The sequence below is a fragment of the Pseudophryne corroboree genome, chromosome 1 (assembly GCF_028390025.1).
Source record: "Pseudophryne corroboree isolate aPseCor3 chromosome 1, aPseCor3.hap2, whole genome shotgun sequence".
NCBI classification, from domain to species: Eukaryota; Metazoa; Chordata; class Amphibia; order Anura; family Myobatrachidae; genus Pseudophryne; species Pseudophryne corroboree.
The window spans coordinates 941,214,281-941,234,327 of NC_086444.1; the positions used below are offsets into that span (position 1 = coordinate 941,214,281).

General features: G+C 46.0%; 1 protein-coding gene across 3 annotated transcripts in view; it reads right to left on the reverse strand.

Moving 5' to 3' along the window:
* The window catches only part of TBC1D9 (TBC1 domain family member 9), a 188,159-nt gene that overhangs the window by 41,815 nt on the left and 126,297 nt on the right, over nucleotides 1–20,047 (reverse strand). For all 3 annotated transcript variants that reach the window (XM_063920383.1, XM_063920382.1, XM_063920384.1), the window contains 2 exons: nucleotides 7,104–7,254; nucleotides 6,798–7,012 (listed from right to left, as the gene is read on the reverse strand). In XM_063920383.1, coding sequence (XP_063776453.1) covers nucleotides 6,798–7,012; nucleotides 7,104–7,254 — 366 coding nt within the window. The remainder of the gene's footprint in view (nucleotides 1–6,797; nucleotides 7,013–7,103; nucleotides 7,255–20,047) is intronic.

Below are 20,047 nucleotides of genomic sequence, written 5' to 3' on the forward strand. Positions count from 1 at the left end.
TGGTGCTGGGGAGGAAATTGACAAGGAGGATTCTGATGGTGAGGTGGTTTGTTTAAGTCAGGCACCCGGGGAGACACCTGTTGTCCGTGGGAGGAATATGGCCATTGACATGCCTGGTCAAAATACAAAAAAAATCAGCTCTTCAGTGTGGAATTATTTCAACAGAAATGCGGACAACTGGTGTCAAGCCGTGTGTTGCCTTTGTCAAGCTGTAATAAGTAGGGGTAAGGACGTTAACCACCTTGGAACATCCTCCCTTATACGTCACCTGCAGCGCATTCATAATAAGTCCGTGACAAGTTCAAAAACTTTGGGCGACAGCGGAAGCAGTCCACTGACCAGTAAATCCTTTCCTCTTGTAACCAAGCTCGCGCAAACCACACCACCAACTCCCTCAGTGTCAATTTCCACCTTACCCAGGAAAGCCAATAGTCCTGCAGGCCATGTCACTGGCAAGTCTGACGAGTCCTCTCCTGCCTGGGATTCCTCCGATGCATCCTTGAGTGTAACACCTACTGCTGCTGGCGCTGCTGTTGTTGCTGCTGGGAGTCGATCGTCATCCCAGAGGGGAAGTCGGAAGACCACTTGTACTACTTCCAGTAAGCAATTGACTCTCCAACAGTCCTTTGCGAGGAAGATGAAATATCACAGCAGTCATCCTGTTGCAAAGCGGATAACTGAGGCCTTGACAACTATGCTGGTATTAGACGTGCGTCCAGTATCCGCCGTTAGTTCACAGGGAACTAGACAATTGCTTGAGGTAGTGTGCCCCCGTTACCAAATACCATCTAGGTTCCACTTCTCTAGGCAGGCGATACCGAGAATGTACACGGACGTCAGAAAAAGACTCACCAGTGTCCTAAAAAATGCAGTTGTACCCAATGTCCACTTAACCACGGACATGTGGACAAGTGGAGCAGGGCAGACTCAGGACTACATGACTGTGACAGCCCACTGGGTAGATGTATTGCCTCCCGCTGCAAGAACAGCAGCGGCGGCACCAGTAGCAGCATCTCGCAAACGCCAACTCGTTCCTAGGCAGGCTACGCTTTGTATCACCGCTTTCCAGAATACGCACACAGCTGAAAACCTCTTACGGCAACTGAGGAAGATCATCGCAGAATGGCTTACCCCAATTGGACTCTCCTGGGGATTTGTGGCATCGGACAACGCCAGCAATATTGTGCGTGCATTACATCTGGGCAAATTCCAGCACGTCCCATGTTTTGCACATACCTTGAATTTGGTGGTGCAGAATTATTTAAAAAACGACAGGGGCGTGCAAGAGATGCTGTCGGTGGCCAGAAGAATTGCGGGCCACTTTCGGCGTACAGGCACCGCGTACAGAAGACTGGAGCACCACCAAAAACACCTGAACCTGCCCTGCCATCATCTGAAGCAAGAGGTGGTAACGAGGTGGAATTCAACCCTCTATATGCTTCAGAGGATGGAGGAGCAGCAAAAGGCCATTCAAGCCTATACATCTGGCCACGATATAGGCAAAGGAGGTGGAATGCACCTGTCTCAAGCGCAGTGGAGAATGATTTCAACGTTGTGCAAGGTTCTGCAACCTTTTGAACTTGCCACACGTGAAGTCAGTTCAGACACTGCCAGCCTGAGTCAGGTCATTCCCCTCATCAGGCTTTTGCAGAAGAAGCTGGAGGCATTGAAGGAGGAGCTAAAACAGAGCGATTCTGCTAGGCATGTGGGACTTGTGGATGGAGCCCTTAATTCGCTTAACCAGGATTCACGGGTGGTCAATCTGTTGAAATCAGAGCACTACATTTTGGCCACTGTGCTCGATCCTAGATTTAAAACCTACGTTGGATCTCTCTTTCCGGCAGACACAAGTCTGCAGAGGTTCAAAGAACTGCTGGTGAGAAAATTGTCAAGTCAAGCGGAACGCGACCCGTCAACATCTCCTCCTTCACATTCTCCCGCAACTGGGGGTGCGAGGAAAAGGCTACGAATTCCGAGCCCACCCGCTGGCGGTGATGCAGGGCAGTCTGGAGCGACTGCTGATGCTGACATCTGGTCCGGACTGAAGGACCTGCCAACGATTACTGACATGTCGTCTACTGTCACTGCATATGATTCTCTCACCATTGAAAGAATGGTGGAGGATTATATGAGTGACCGCATCCAAGTAGGCACGTCAGACAGTCCGTACGTATACTGGCAGGAAAAAGAGGCAATTTGGAGGCCCTTGCACAAACTTGCTTTATTCTACCTAAGTTGCCCTCCCTCCAGTGTGTACTCCGAAAGAGTGTTTAGTGCCGCCGCTCACCTTGTCAGCAATCGGCGTACGAGGTTACTTCCAGAAAATGTGGAGAAGAGGATGTTCATTAAAATGAATTATAATCAATTCCTCCATGGAGACATTCACCAGCAGCAATTGCCTCCAGAAAGTACACGGGGACCTGAGATGGTGGATTCCAGTGGGGACGAATTAATAATCTGTGAGGAGGGGGATGTACACAGTGAAAGCGGTGATGAATCGGACAATGATGATGAGGTGGACATCTTGCCTCTGTAGAGCCAGTTTGTGCAAGGAGAGATTGATTGCTTCTTTTTTGGTGGGGGCCCAAACCAACCAGTCATTTCAGTCACAGTCGTGTGGCAGACCCTGTCGCTGAAATGATGGGTTCGTTAAAGTGTGCATGTCCTGTTTTTACAACATAAGGGTGGGTGGGAGGTCCCAAGGACAATTCCATCTTGCACCTCTTTTTTCTTTGCGTCATGTGCTGTTTGGGGAGTATTTTTTTAAGTGCCATCCTGTCTGACACTGCAGTGCCACTCCTAGATGGGCCAGGTGTTTGTGTCGGCCACTAGGGTCGCTTAGCTTAGTCGTCACACAGCTACCTCATTGCGCCTCTTTTTTTCTTTGCGTCATGTGCTGTTTGGGGAGTATTTTTTGGAAGGGCCATCCTGCGTGACACTGCAGTGCCACTCCTAGATGGGCCAGGTGTTTGTGTCGGCCACTAGGGTCGCTTAGCTTAGTCGTCACACAGCTACCTCATTGCGCCTCTTTTTTTCTTTGCGTCATGTGCTGTTTGGGGAGTATTTTTTGGAAGGGCCATCCTGCGTGACCCTGCAGTGACACTCCTAGATGGGCCAGGTGTTTGTGTCGGCCACTTGGGTCGCTTAGCTTAGTCACACAACGACTTTGGTGCAGCTCTTTTTTTCTTTGCATCATGTGCTGTTTGGGGACTATTTTTTTAAGTGCCATCCTGTCTGACACTGCAGTGCCACTCCTAGATGGGCCAGGTGTTTGTGTCGGCCACTTGTGTCGCTTAGCTTAGTCACACAGCGACCTTGGTGCGCCTCTTTTTTTTTTTTGCATCATGTGCTGTTTGGGGACTATTTTTTTGAAGTGCCATCCTGCCTGACACTGCAGTGCCACTCCTAGATGGGCCAGGTGTTTGTGTCGGCCACTTGTGTCGCTTAGCTTAGCCATCCAGCGACCTCGGTGCAAATTTTAGGACTAAAAATAATATTGTGAGGTGTGAGGTGTTCAGAATAGACTGAAAATGAGTGGAAATTATGGTTATTGAGGTTAATAATACTATGGGATCAAAATGACCCCCAAATTCTATGATTTAAGCTATTTTTTAGGGTTTTTTGAAAAAAACACCCGAATCCAAAACACACCCGAATCCGACAAAAAAAATTCGGTGAGGTTTTGCCAAAACGCGTTCGAACCCAAAACACGGCCACGGAACCGAACCCAAAACCAAAATCCGAAAAATTTCAGGTGCACATCACTGTTATATATACAGAATAAGAGGTGGCGATTGGGATGTATTGCCTTAGCAGTAAAAGCATCTTGTCCTATTGAATTTACAGAAAAACTATAATCTACAGTATAATGATACAGTATAAAGTCAATCATTACTATTGGTATGTTATGTAGATTAATTCGGAACCAGGTACAGCATTCTCTGCTCCAGAGAAATAAGAAAATTAGTAGCAATTAATAGTGCATGTTACCAATTACAGCATATTGGCACTATTTCCTTCTTGATATTAAAAAATACTAATTAATTAAATACTAATTCATTTGTACAGATGGCATCATGTTACTTTTCTACAATGTACTTTCCAGCCAGACATTTTTAAAAGGTGTAATGTTTTTTTTATTTGTGCAACTGGGTCATGAACCAAATCTGCTAAATTGTTCTCCTGCTCTCATATACTTTGAAGGAAAATAAAACCACAAAGGAAACTAAACCTAAAGTAAAACTGCTGACTTCACCAGGTTACACCCCCAGACAGCATTTGTGGGACAGCTTCTGAAAGTGCAGAGTATTATAGATACATGAGAAACATGCTTCTTGTTATTGCATGCACGTAGCATACAAACAACATACATGTATTTGATAAGGTCTCCACATTGCAAAAAGCAAATCTATATAATGCCCCAGGCTATAAAGTGGTATGATGCCCAAGAAAGTGTATTATTATTATTTAAAACAAAAAACTGCAACAAACGAGCGCCTAATCATCAAAATAAAAAGTGAAAACCAATACGTGTTTCATAGAATTAAATAATCACAATTTTATGTTCCTGATAGTCTGCGCTTGCCGGAATACTATGTGTAGTATTGTGGTGATAGCATAGAAAAAGAACAAACGGCTGCGCTGAATATCAGGAACGAAACATAATGTACAGAGAGCCAACGTAAAAAATAACAATGTTTATTAATAAAACATATAAAAAGATTAATTATCAAATAACCGGTGAATAATATATATATATAAATATATATAAGAACAATCACTAGACGTGAACTAGTGGTATATTGTAATAACTCAGCTTATTGGGGTGAAAAGTTCAGTGATTCACTTGTTAGATAGTTGATAAATACCAGGTGTGTTGGTAGGATCCTAATGAATTAAAAGTCCCTCAGTTGAAATTGATATTCAATACCTTTCCAAAATGGGCTGGTAAGAGCCGAGCGTCCTCGGCTTCAATGTCCTGCAATGCCCATATACGCTGTGCAGCGGAAAGGAATGGACCGTCTCTCTCACAACCCGGTCATGGCGGCGTGTGCGCTGAAGCCGCTGATGTCGGATGCTGTAGACGGAGGGTGCAGCGGGGACCAAGGAACACCTGGAAGATTTCACCTGAGCTGAGTGTGGATAGGGGCGGGTCCTGACGCGTTTCGTCACGTTCACGTGACTTTCTCGAAGGTAGATACCTGCCTCCTAGGTCATCCGGTATTTAAAGGCTGAGTTGATTAGTGTGGACAGGTGAATGCTGATGACATTCATCCTACCAACACACCTGGTATTTATCAACTATCTAACAAGTGAATCACGGAACTTTTCACCCCAATAAGCTGAGTTATTACAATATACCACTAGTTCACGTCTAGTGATTGTTCTTATATATATTTATATATATTATTCACCGGTTATTTGATAATTAATCTTTTTATATGTTTTATTAATAAACATTGTTATTTTTTACGTTGGCTCTCTGTACATTATATTTCGTTCCTGATATTCAGCGCAGCCGTTTGTTCTTTTTCTATATTATTATTATTTGTATAATTTTAATAGGAATCTACTGTAGATATTATAACTATTATAATGTGTGCATGTCTTGCACTTTCAGAATTTCACTATCCTCAAATTGAAAAGTTGCCTGAACAGATTAAGACTTAGGGGAGAATTTAACTGCACGCGATCCGTTCGCATTAAAGTTAATTCCCCCCTAAGGGGTCTATTTAACAATACACTGCAGTCTGTGGTAACTATCATTACGTTTTGATTCATATCACAGAATACATAATGTAATACCATCATACTGCACATCCTGCACTCAAATTATATGTGCCATGTGTACATAAGCGGGTCCCTGATCCTCCGCGAAGCCAACTTCTCGGTTACATTTGCAAGAAGATGGCGCTGAGCAGTGAAAGCAGAGAATCTTGCAAAGTGCCAGAGATTCTGTTCTTTGTGTACCTTTGCCATCTTCCCGAATATTACTTGGAAGATGGCGCCACAGAGGAGGAAGCACCCACTTATGGATGGATACAAGGTAATATGCAGGGTGGCCCTATTGCTGTGTATAGCCAATGACATCATGAGCTGGCTAAACTGAATAAAGCTGCTGTCCCTTAAAGATCTATAGTGACGGCGGTAAAGAGCAGTTACAACAGTCAATCTGGCAGAGTGTTGTGACTCACTCAGTGGTACAGCTAATGGTGTCGGCGGTAAGGTAATAGGGGGCTATGGCTTTCCGACTACTAATTTCTTAATGGTACTGCAATAATCCATTTTCTAAATGATGTGAGATTACAGTATAAATGTTGGGAGATTACAGTAAATTTAGCACATCATATCCACTGCACCCAGTACATATAAGCAGAGGAACCAATGTCATATAGACCTGTCTAGAACTATCATAACAATTTATGTATCTGTATGTAAAGCATACTTGACTACTCTCCCGCAAGTGCCGGGAGACTTCTGTTTTTTTGGGCAGTCCCCCACACCCACATTAGAGTAGCCAGATCTCCCGCATCCCACCTGCTTCTTAGTAAAGCGGGTAGGATGCGAAGATCATACAGGGAATTGCAGTTCCGTATAGAGGGAGCGGGACTAGAGGACACGAATCGCGGCACAGTTTAGAACTGTGCTGAAGAATGTCCACTGTTTACACTCTAGCATGTAGGCACTGGAGAGGTTTACAGATTATGAAGAGACAAAATACTATATGAACTTCCAGCCAGATTTCATAATTTCCTACTTTGCCTGAAATTCAAAAATACAAATGCATTGGAACTTACCTGGCAGTACCCAATGTTTGGGTTCCGGAAGGCATAAGCAGTGAGAACTCTCCTCAAGGCGGAGATTCCAATTTCATTTTGGAATGCAGGATGTTCTGGGAGGGAACGGTGTAAATCCCTTTCTATCTCCTCTGTGGCGAGGTTATATTTGCCCATAGACTTCTCCACCAGCTCTTCATAATACCCTGGATGTGTTGCCATTTCATTTATAGCACCTGATAATATTAAGCAGTGTTTTATTAAATTATAAATACAAGCATGTTCTTCTGTATACTGTACATCATCATTGATGGTCACCAGTCTTACCAGAAAACAGCAGCCACAGCTCCCCACGCATGCTCTCTGGGATACCTTTCAGCACCAGGTCCCTTGTTTTCTGTGTGCGGTACATGCAGATACCCTGGCCATACTCCGCAAAGTGCAGCTTCCATGCCTGCTCCTTAAGAAACTCTTTGGCCTTTCATGAAAGTTAGAAAAACAAAACAACAAATAAGAAATTGTGCTCGATGAGAAAGATAATACATCTGTATTTTTAAACCAATACTTGAGGACCTGAGAGCAATAGAATACAGCTCATAATTATATCATGCCACTCATTATTGCACACTAAGGGGGACTTTAATGAGCTGCAATAACACGTTTTCACGGTAAAAAAAAAAAAAAAAGAGTAGATTTATTGTAGACCATTGTTAAATCTCTTTCTACGAGGTACATTGGTTTCACAGAGAAACATCGGGGTGTAGAGATGGATCTTGATCCAGGCACCAACAGGCTAAAGCCTTAGACTGTCCCAGCATGCATTGGGGCCTCCTCTATAACCCGCGCCTCCAGGCACTGTGAGCTCAGTTTCGTTAACCAGTTCAATGCAGAAGGTAGATGTTAGTCACATAGTACCACGTTCTCACGACAGGGTGTGCGTACCTCACAGAAAGAGATTTAACAATGGTAAGTCTACCATAAATCTCCTTTTCTGCAGTGGGGTACATTGGTTTCCACAGGGAAACATTGGGGATGTCCTAAAGCAGTTCCTCATGGGAGGGGACGCGCCGTAGCGGGTATGAGAACCCGGCGTCCAAAGGAAGCATCCTGGGAGGCGGAAGTATCGAAGGCATAGAATCTAATGAATGTGTTCACTGAGGACCACATAGTCGCCTTGCACAATTGTTCAGCGGACGCGCCTCGGCGGGCCGCCCAAGAAGGTCCAACAGACCGAGTATAATGGGCTTTAATAGCAGCAGGAGCTGGGAGACCAGCCTGCACATAGGCTTGTGCAATCACCATTCTAATCCATCTGGCCAAGGGTTGCTTATTCGCAGGTCAACCATGTTTGTGAAAACCAAAAAGTACAAAAAGGGTATCTGACCTCCTGATAGAGGTAGTCCTCTTCACACATATATATATATATATATACACACATACACACACATACAGAGAGCCCGCACCACATCCAAAGACCGCTCTGTGGAGGACAATTCAGAAGAGATGAAAACTGGAACCACAATCTCTTGGTTAAGGTGAAAAGACGACATCACCTTAGGTAAAAAACCTGGGCGAGTTCTAAGGACTGCCCGGTCACTGTGAAATATCAGGAAGGGTGGACGACAGGACAAAGCGCCTAGGTCTGACACCCTCCTGGAAGAGACGATAGCCAGTAGGAACAGGACCTTGATCGTAATCCATTTAAGGTCCACTGACTCAAGAAGTTCAAATGGAGACTCTTGCAGGGCATTCAGGACAACAGACAAATCCCATGGAGCCACAGGAGGGACATACAGAGGCTGAATCCGTAACACCCCCTGAGTTAAAGTATGAATGTCAGGAATAGACGCAATTTTTCTCTGAAACCACACCGAAAAGGCAGAGATATGAACCTTGAGGGAGGCCAGATGAAGGCCTAAATCCAGGCCTTGTTGTAGAAAAGCCAGAAGTGTGGAAGTACTGAATTTGTATGCATCATAATTCTTAGCAGCACACCAGGTGAAGTAAGAATTCCAGACCCTGTAATAAATCCGTGCAGATGACGGTTTGCGGGCCTTCAGCATAGTTTGGATAACCGCCTCGTGGAATCCTTTGGCCTCAGGAGTGAAGCTTCCAGAGCCATGCCGTCAAAGCTAGTCTGGCCAGGTCCAGGTAGACACAATGGCCAGAGGAGGTCTGGGCATTGAGGAAGTAGAAGAGGTCGCTCTGTTGACAGACCCTGCAGGTCTGAGAACCAATGCCGTCTTGGTCACGCTGGAGCAACTAGAAGTAGTAATCCTCCTTCTTGTTTGAACTTCCGCAGTACCCTGGGCAGGAGTAACACTGGAGGGAACACATATGGCAGCCGAAAGTTTCATGGAATTGCCAGTGCATCCACGAACACTGCTTGTGGATACCTGGTTCTTGATCGAAGACCGGAACTTTGTGATTGAGTCGAGACGCCATCAGGACTACATCTGGTAGGCCCCACTTGTCCACTAAGAGTTGAAAGACTTCCTGATGAAGACTCCACTGTCCGGCGTGCACGTCCTGCCGACTGAGGAAATCCGCTTCCCAGTTGAGGACTCCCAGAATGAACACTGCCGATATTGCTGGCAGATGGCGTTCAGCCCAACAAAGGATTTTTGACACTTCCATCTTTGCCATGGAGCTTCGAGTGCCGCCTTGATGGTTTATGTATGCCACCGTGGTGGCGTTGTCTGACCGTTCTAGAACAGGCCTGTTCTGCATCAGAGGCAGGGCGAGAGACAAAGCATTGAACACTGTCCGTAATTCCAGAATGTTTATCAGGAGGGGTGATTCCTCCATGGTCCACCGGCCCTGGAAAGAGTGTTGCTCCAACACTGCGCCCCAACCCCTCAGACTGGCATCTGTAGTCAGTAGGACCCAGTTGGGGATCCAGAAGGGATGGCCCCTGCTCAACTGTTGGTCCTGTAGCCACCAGGTCAGTGACAGACGAACCTCCAGAGTCAAGAAGATCATGTGAGAGCTGATCCGATGAGGTAGACTGTCCCACTTGGAAAGGATTAACCTCTGCAGAGGGCAGGAATGAAATTGAGCGTGCTCTACCATGTCGAACGCCGACACCATGAGGCCTAGTACTTGCATCGTCGAGTGTATCGACACTCTTGGGCGAGAGAGGAAGTATCTGATCCTGTCCTGAAGTTTCAGGACCTTCTCTGGAGACAAAAACAGACGTTGACTGTGTGTGTCCAGCAGTGCCCGCAGGTCCACCATGCTCCGAGCAGGGACCAGCGAGCACTTCTTCCAGTTGATGAGCCACCCGTGGGCTTGTAGGACGTTTACCGTCAGTTGTAGATGACTGAGGAGGATATCGTGGGAGTTCGCCAGAATCAGCAAGTCGTCTAGATACGGCAGGATCCTAACTCCCTGGCGACGGAGACGAGCCGTCATCACGGACATAATCTTGGTGAAACCAATACCAATAGACTAGAAACCAGCGCTCTATAAATATATAGTGGATGGGAGATCCCACATAGTAGAAGGAGATATCCCCTTTAGGCAGGTAATTTCAACCTTGCCTGCACATAAAGGTATCTTTTATAGACAGGTGTTTCAATCTTAGACGGATGCTTCAATCATACAAAATTCCTCTTTAAAAACACCTACATTAGAATCCTTTCATGTGTTCCCATAAAGGTATCTTTTCATCTCCCGTCTTAGATCCCGGTAAATAGTACAGACAGGTAGGATATCCGGAACAACGTGATTTATTTGTAAAATAAAAGACGAAACAGCAATGTCTTTCCATACATCACAGGGTACAGACGGTTCACGCTAACAGTGCTTCATATACAGATACCGGCTGCAGACAGGTAAGTGCAAAAACAACTGTGGCGTTCAGTTCTTAAGACCAATCGGATCCTAGGAGAAAGAAGACACGGCAGGCAGCTTCAACGCGTTTCAGGGAGCTCTCTCCCCTTTGTCAAGAAGTATAATCTTGGTGAAGATCTGAGGGGCCGTGGCCAGACCAAATGGCAGAGCCTGGAATTGATAGTGAAGGTTGCCAATAGCAAACCGCAGATATTGCTGATGCGATATGGCAATAGTTATATGCAGGTAAGCATCTTGTATATACAGGGATACCATATAGTCTCCGGGTTCTATAGCCAGAACAATTGAGCGCAGTGTTTCCATACAGAACATGGACACTCTCACAAACTTGTTCAGTGATTTGAAGTTGAGTATAGGTCGGAAAGGCCCATTGAGTTTCGGGACTAGAAACAGGGTCGAGTAGTACCGGCACTACCACTCCTGTATCCAGGAGGGAACGCATAACCAGTTGTAGAGCTTGCGCCTTCAACGGATCCGAAGGGATAAACATTGTGCAGAACTGGCGAGGGGGACGTCTCTTGAAAGAGACTGCGTACCCGTGAGAGACAACTTCTCGCACCCAAGCGTCTGAAGTAGGATGGCCAATCCCGGGATCGGGATCGGCGGGATCCCGGGATTTGAGGCCAAAAATGCCGGGATTTGAATCCCAGGATTGGAGCCTTCAATCCCGGGATTCACGTGCGCATGCGCACTAATGATTCTTGACCGGGCAGCGCCGCTGAGCACTAGCGCTCGGCGCTGCCTGGACCCGGCTGCCCTGCTGTGTGCGGCGTGACGTCAGCGAGGTCACGCTGCACAGCCCCTTACCAGCTATGGCCGCTCCTTCTGCCCTCCAATGCGCCTGCCTGCCAGCCAGCCCTCCTGCCCGCCATAATTTTAAAGTTACGAGGACTCTAAAGCAGGTGGACTGTGAGTGATACTCACGCTACGCTGCTCTGCTGCCTGCCTCTGGACCCCTCTACTCCATAGTGAGTATTATATTTATCTATATATATAGAATTAATTAATGCTGCAGCACTCTGAGTCTTTTAAACATCAAATGTGTATTGGAAAAATCACATCATGATTTTTTCAGTACACCTTTGATGTTTAAACGACTCAGAGTGCCACAGCATTCATTTATCTCATTGCTTCCATCACTGAGGACACTTTATTCCCTGAAGCAGAGTGCCCGGCTGAATGTACCGTGTATATATAATCCCGGGATTGAGCATTTTTCAATCCCGATCCCCGGGATTGGAAAAACGGCCCGGGATTGGCCTCCCTAGTCTGAAGTGGTCTTCAACCAGAACTGGGTGTATCGAAGAAGTCAGCCTCCCACCCTGGGGTCCCCCAGGGGAAGGTCTACCCCATCATGCAGCAGGCTTGTCATGTTTAGAAGCAGGCTGACGCGAGGCCCAGGATTGTTTTGCCTTGGGCTTAGTGGTTTTGGAAGCACGGGAATGCCTGACCTTTTGCTTTCCCTTGAGGCAGAAAAGAGCAAAAAGTGGTACCTTTTGCCTTCTGTGCAGAAGGATTAGTATTCGGGAGAAATGCAGTCTTAGCAGCCGCTAAGTCAGTCCCTATCTTATTGAGATCTTCCCCAAATAGTATGTCTCCCTTAAAAGGGAGTACCTCCAAGGTCTTTTTGGAGTCCACGTCCACCTTCCACAACCTCAACCACAGAATACGGCGAGGATGGACGTAGTCGATGCCTTAGCCGCTAACACACCTGACTCAGAGGACGCCTCCTGAATGTAATAGACGGCGGTGGTAATGTGAGACCGGTACTGTCTGGCAATGTCAGATACTTCCTGAGGCAGCTCTTCCACTAATGCTTGAACCCATGGTTCAATTAATTTTGCAGCCCAAGAGGCTGCTATAGTGGGTCTATGTACAGCACCTGTAAGGAAGTAAATAGACTTCAGGCATCCCTCCACACGCTTATCTGTCGGATCCTTCAATGAGGTGACAGTGATGACAGGCAGAGTAGATGACACCACTAGACGGGTGACATGGGAATCAACCGGTGGTGAATTTTACCACTTGTTACACAACTCAGGAGAGGATAACGAGCTGCCATCTTTTTTCACGTATGTCTACTAAATGGTCAGAATGCGGTAATAATGTTTTAGTTACCTTCTGATGTTTAAACTTATCAGGTTTCTTAGAAATTGTAGTGGAATCCTCAACATCATCAGTGATCTGTAGGACCTGCTTAATAGCAACCACTAAATCAGGAACATCAACCTGAATAGTAGATTCCTGTAGAAGCAGCTGTATCAGTGTCTGACAGGTCAGTATACTCCCCATCCTCATCAGAAGAATCTTCAGAGAGGTTAGTGGATTGTGAGGAGGAGGTAGCCCGCTTAGATGACCCCTTGACATGAGAGTGGGTTGGGGTAGGTTTAGGTCTAACCAAAGATTGATTCAATTGCTGCAACTGGGTAGACAAATTATCCGCCCAAGGCGGATTTACCATAGGGGCAATATGTGGCTGCAATGGCACAGGAGGTCCCATAGGGGGCATAAGGCGTGTCACAAGCATATTGAGCATAGTTGAGAACGCCGCCCAAGGTGCCTCCTGATTGGTTACAGGAGCTGCGGACTGACTGGGAGATGTATGGCACACAGTACACAGACCTTCATACAAAGCTTCCCCCTCAGGTAAATCCCTGGCATATTTAGACATTTTAGTGAATGCAACCGCAGAGCGTATGAGTATGATGCAGCCAGATAGAATACAGTACCAGCAAATAAATTCCCTAGTATGTGACAGTGTACACAGTACACAATACCAGCGTCTAAATCCGGTACTATGTGACTGCGTAGACCAGAGGTTCTCAAACTCGGTCCTCGGGGGCACACACAGTGCATGTTTTGCAGGTAACCCAGCAGGTGCACAGGTGTATTAATTACTCACTGACACATTTTAAAAGGTCCACAGGTGGAGCTAATTATTTCACTTGCGATTCTGTGAGGAGACCTGCAAAACATTAACTGTGTGTGCCCCCGAGGACCGAGTTTGAGAACCTCTGGCGTAGACAGTACACAACACCAGCGAATAAATCCGGTATTATGTGACTGTGTACACAGTAGAATACACTTGATGGTAAATACTGTGAAGCACTATATATACGACCCTGACGCACCTAGTCCCCTAGGGAACAGAATACAGTGATAGCTAAAGCTGGGATACACTCAAAGTGAAATCCACACAGCAGATACAGGCACACACAGTCACAGTGACAATGCAGATAATTATTTTAGAAAGACAATAAAACTGCACAGGACTATTATATGTATACCGGATGTATATATCAGAATACTCGTACAATATATTCTGGTACAGGTAAACTTGTTCTTAACTAACGCTGTCTTATTAACGACATGTAGAATACTTAAGTGTCTGTAAAATCATGGCGCTGATGTACAGGCGAGTTTACAGAGGAGACCTTGACCTGCAGTTCCGGAGACCAGTTGCAGCTATTCATAGAAGATGGCACCCAGCGTCTCAGTCAGGGAGTGAGGAAGAGTGTGAGGCAGATCCAGGGCGGGAACACCAGCAGTAGATGGCGCCCGGAACTGGGGGAGGGGCTGCAGGTCAAGCGCCTTCTCCCCTATGCTGGTCCTCACCACCTGGTACTATGGAGTCTTAATAAAGAGGATATTAATATATCCGACCTGTACTCCTCTGCCGTGGTGGATTTAGTGGGGTACCTGCTCTGTTACAGTGTCTACGCCAGTGTCGCAGCCCGTCTCCTTAGACTGCGACCGGAACGCGATTTAATGGCGGGTCCCGCCTGGGGGACCCTCTTACCTCCTCCTTTCAGTAGCAGCCACGCGAACTAGAAGAGCATCTGCGACCGTGTGCCTAAGCTGGAGGGTCTCCGCCGCAAGTACCCGGGAATAGATCCACCGGGAGTAGGCAACGCCGCTGGGGAGGTGACGGAGCCGCAGCACAGAGTGTCACCCTGACATGTAAGTGCTGCAGCCCTTGAAGTCTTCTAAAAGCTTTTTCAGGGCTGCCCAGTGCAGCCCCCCTGTTAAATGACCTGCGTCTGCAGGCACCAACTCGAAACTGAGCTCACAGTGCCTGGAGGCGGGGTTATAAAGGAGGCCCCAATGCATCCTGGGACTGTCTAAAACTTTAGCCTGTTGGTGCCTGGATCAAGAGCCATCTCTAAACCCAGTGTTTCCCTGTGGAAACCAATGTACCCCACTGCAGAAAGAACTTTTATCGTGACCTGCGATAAGCTGCTATTCAATTGTCCACAATAAATTTTCAGCTATAATTCTCCATAAGCTTACTGCAAATTTCACTTCACCACTTCTGAGCAGGTGATAAACTTGGGGACAATCTCTATTTTAAGGTAAAAATGTGAGGATTGTTTGAAAACCCCTGAGACACCCTTCTGAATGACTAATTATGCACTTAGATTTTTATTGGCCAATCATGACGTAATTTTTGAAGGTCAAAAAATTGCAAAATGATGGAAATTGGTGTACAAGATATGGGACAGGTATAATGGGGTGGTTTATGAGTGGGACAAGTGATTTTAGGCTTGCAGGTAGAATTACTCAGGATTCTTTGGAAGTTTTTTGAAAGTATCTTAAAATGACCAAAATGTATACTCCGAACCATGTTCGTAAAAAGTCAGATCGTGGTAAATTACCGCGTTATCATGGCCATGATTGCAGCAGCAAATTTGTTAGCTAATGGGCGAAACCATATGCAGTGCAGGTGGGTTCCGGTATGAATGGTCGACCATGTTATGGTCAACAGTCATTAGGTCGACCACTATTGGTCGACATTGACATGGTCGACATGGACACATGGTCGACACATGAAAATGGTCGCCACGTTAAAGGTCGACACATGAAAAGGTCGACATGAGTTTTTTTTAACTTTTTTTGGTGTCGTTTTTTGCGTAATGTGACTGGGAACCCCAATTAGTGCAACGCGTCCCCTCGCATGGCTCGCTTTGCTCGCCATGCTTCGGGCATGGTGCCTTCGCTCCGCTACCGCTTCGCTCGACACAGATTACCGTTCCAATCGTAGTCCACGTGGATCGTAAAGTATGGAAAAGTTCCCCAAAAGAAAAAAAAGTTAAAAAACTCATGTCGACCTTTTCATGTGTCGACCTTTCATGTGTCGACCATTTTCATGCGTCGAACATGTGTCCATGTCGACCATGTCAATGTCGACCAATAGTGGTCGACCTAATGACTGTCGACCATAACATGGTCGACCATCTGAACGGATACCGTGCACGTGGGGCAGATATAACAGATGCAGAGAGAGTTAGATTTGGGTGGGTTATTTTGTTTCTGTGCAGGGTAAAACCTGGCTGCTTTATTTTTACACTGCAATTTAGGTTTCAGTTTGAACACACCACACCCAAATCTAACTCTCTCTGCACACGTTACATCTGCCCCCCCTGCACTGCACATGGTTTTGCCCATTAGCTAACAAATTTGCTGCTACGATCAGATCTGAATTAGGCCCAAGGTGTACTGTCAGTAGCGGATCTTGCCACGGGCAAGCAGGACTTTTGCCCGGGGCGCCGCCTTCCGGAGGGCGCTGGCGCCATCCGGAGGGCGCCGCACCGTGGCAAGATCCGCCACTGCTGCCCGCTGTGTCCCCCGTCCGCCTCAAATGCCCGCTGCCGTTCCCTGTGAAGGGAACTAGACGCTATGCGTCTAGTTTCCCTTCGTGGAGAGTAACTTTGCTGAGCGGTGCGCGATGACGTCATCGCGCAACGCACAGCAAAGGTCCTCTCCACGAAGGGAACTAGACGCATAGCGTCTAGTTTCCCTTCGTGGAGAGGACCTTTTGCTGTGCGGTGCGCGATGACGTCATTGCGCATCGCTCAGCACTCAAGCGGCGCTAGAATGTACAGGGGACGTAACTGACCACGCCCCCTGTATTAGGCCACGCCCCCTTTCCTGCCCGGGGCGCTATGCGCCCTTGAACTGGCCCTGTGTACTGTATTGTTCTCTTTTTCATTAGTAAAAGCTGTTTTGGCAAAGAAACGCTATTATTCAATAAACAATTTACCTTGTTTGTATTTTTTTAGCTTGTCAAACAAAACCTAATGTTTTGACCCACTAAAATAAATGTTTAGTCCTACTGATTCATGTTCTCCAGATGTCTTGTATAAGCAAATATCTCACAGGTCCTCCGCCAACTCCATGATACATCCAATATGGGATTCAGTTACCATGTTAACATTCGGTTGAAACGTTGACATTCTGCAGAGTGTTGACATTAGGGTTAGGCTGTGGGGGTATGATTTGGGTTAGTCTGCGGAAGTTGGGGGTTGAATATTGTTATTCTGGGGGGGGGTAACGGGTTAGGGTAGGATTTCGGTCTGCAGTGAGGGGTGAAAATTAGCGCACTCACTACCGGAACTGCTGGATTAGGGTGGTCTTCACTATACCGCCGGCCGGGATACCGGCGACCAGCATACCGGTGCCGGGATCCCGACCGCCAGCATGCCGACACATTCTCCCTCTTGGGGGTCCACGACCCCCCTGGAGGGAGAATAAATAGCGTAGCGAGCACAGTGAGCCCGCAAGGGGCTCATTAGCGCTCGCCCAGCTGTCGATATGCCGGCGGTCAGGATCCCGGCGCCAGTATACTGGCCCCCGGGAATCCGATCGCCGGCCACTTATACTACACTCCTGGATTAGATGACACCACCGGAACAGTGCTCCCACTGATCCTGCCGAACCTAGATGACATTGCTGTACCGCTGGTCACAAGACTGCATGGAGGCTTTGTTTTGTCAACATTCTGAGCCAGTCGACATTTTACCATCAGGATTATGTTGACATGCTGCATATTGTCAAAACTGAACCCATCTATAACCAGTCCCGGAGGGAATTAAATCTTTTAAAGATAGTGCCAGAATTACGAGTGTGGGGCAATCGAAAACACCTATTTTCGTTTTCTTTTATTATTTTTTTTATTTTTTTTTATTTTATTTCCATTGAGGCATAACAAAGATTCACATCAAAGTGCATCGAAGTATACAATCAATAAGATCCATAGCATGAGGTATACAATCAGTAAGATCTATAAAGTGAACACTTATCTATCAAGCAATAAAGGCAAAGCAGCATTGTGATCTAATATAAGGACCAAAGTACACATATGAGTCACGATAAAGTGTCTTTTAAGTATTGAAGACAAACAAAATGAGCCCGGACCCATGCCCTTATCAGTATCTACATCCATTCTCTCCCAGAACAAGACATTGTGTTCCCCCCTAAATTAAACATAGTAAAAAACTAACCATCCACAAATGAAATTGGGGGGTCCTGGCCATAAACCCTAGTTTCGTACCACAAAGTGTTGTGAAAACATCTCCATACCTGTTCCTTTAATGGGCGGGACAGGGTTTCTATATAGCTTTCCCATGTCTCGAAAAATTTTATGGTAAACCTTTCCTTTTGTAAAGAGGCCTCCAGCCATTCCATTCTGAAAATATGAAAGATCTTCCCTAGGAAAAGTGATATTGGCGGGGCCAAGGGCTGTAAAATAAATTTTTTAGCTGCTGCAGATTTTATCATCAGCAATTTTTTAACGCCCTGTGCCACCCTAGTTCCTTCCGGCATTACACTAAATATTGCCCATTCAGGAGTAAGTGGTAAATAATTAACTAGGTGTTGAGTAACATATCTCCATATCTGGACCCAGAATCTCCGGATTATGGGACACCCCCATAGGCAGTGAAACAGCTCAGCCCGTTGTATACCACATCTAGGGCATGAAGAGTCTTCTAACAGACCCATTAGGTGTCTACGGTGTGGCGACAGATATGTTCTTGGCCACACGTTCAAAAAGAGTTCGGTGTAGGATGAAGCAGGTATCAATTTAATGGATAACTCAAAGGACTTCAACAATTTTGTCATAGTAAGGGACGGAAAATGATCTTTCCATTGTGCCATTTCCGTCGTCATGTCATCATGCTGTAAGGGTGTGTGTAAGAATGAGTAATGGATAGAGATTGCCTTGGATGAGGGGTTCCCAACCAGTAATAATTTATCTAACGGGTTGTCATAGTCCTGCAAGGACAATAATCTATAAACAGCTGCCACGTAATGTTGAGCTTGTAGGTATGCTAAGGGAAACCTATTCAGTATTGGAAAGAGTGCCACCGCCTGTACCAGCGTGAGTGGTTTTCGCGACTCACTATTGTAATTTGTCGTATGGAAGTAATGCCATACCTTTCCCAGAGAGTGAAAGGATGACTCGCGTTTCCGTCCTGAAAACAGTTATTGTGGACTAGTGGGAGGAAAAGGGACACATGCGGGTTCAACAAGCATTTACGTCGTAGGATGTGCCAGACTCTCTGAGTGGACATCAATAGTGAATTCGCGCGAACCGAAGTGGGTATCTCTTCCTCGTGCAAATGCAGGAAGGAGATAATACTACCACCACCTAAGAAGGCAGACTCTAAGGCCATATTGGAGTACATATTCCCCCCATGTAGCCAATCTCTCAAATAACGTAAGTGGGAGGCATGACTATATTCTGATACAGTAGGAAGATTCACACCTCCATTGTTTCTACGTTGCTGCAATTTCACCAAACTAATTCGTGCCCGCCTACCATTCCAAATGAATGTGCGTGTTACTTTGTTAATTTCTGTCGTGGCACTCCTAGACAATAAAATAGGTAGGGATTGCAATGGGTATAAAAGTCTAGGAAATAGAATCATTTTCACCAAGTTCACTCTGCCCAAATATGATATTTTAAGATGTCTCCAACGTTTAGTATCATCTCTCATACTACGCACGATTTGTTTCAGATTAAGACTGTACAAATTGTTCCGATTTTTCGGGATCTGTACCCCTAGATAAGTAATCGCCTTAGTTGTCCATCCAACTGGGGCCTCCCGAAACCAAGCTGGGCGTGTGTAGCCCGGTTTTAGATACAGGGCCGTAGACTTTTCAAAGTTGGCTTTTTCTTTTTTAAACGTCTACCTTGTGTGATATCTTTTAGAAATAATATTTTTTTTAGTTTTGCACCATTTAATAGCAAGAAGTATGATGTCTGTGCAGATAATACAACTGCAAGCTTCAAACACTATTTTGGAAAAGAATAAGAAATATAAAGTTAAGGGACTATAATGTATGCAAATGAGATAAAAAAACAAGTCCACATTTAGATGCTATAAACTGCCCAGTTATATGGGATCACTCTCTAGCGGCCTCTTCACTGCAAATCAGCATCACCGCTGCCAGTGTGAGCCTCATTATAGCACAAGAGCAGTACCACCATTTCACAGAGACACTGATGTGCGGATTCAAACTCATTAAATACACATTGGACTGCCCAATATGAGAAAACTAGTGATTTGTGTTGCAAGGTTCGCCTTCCATACACAAAGGCTTCCTGCAGCAATTACACCATAATAGTGCTGTAC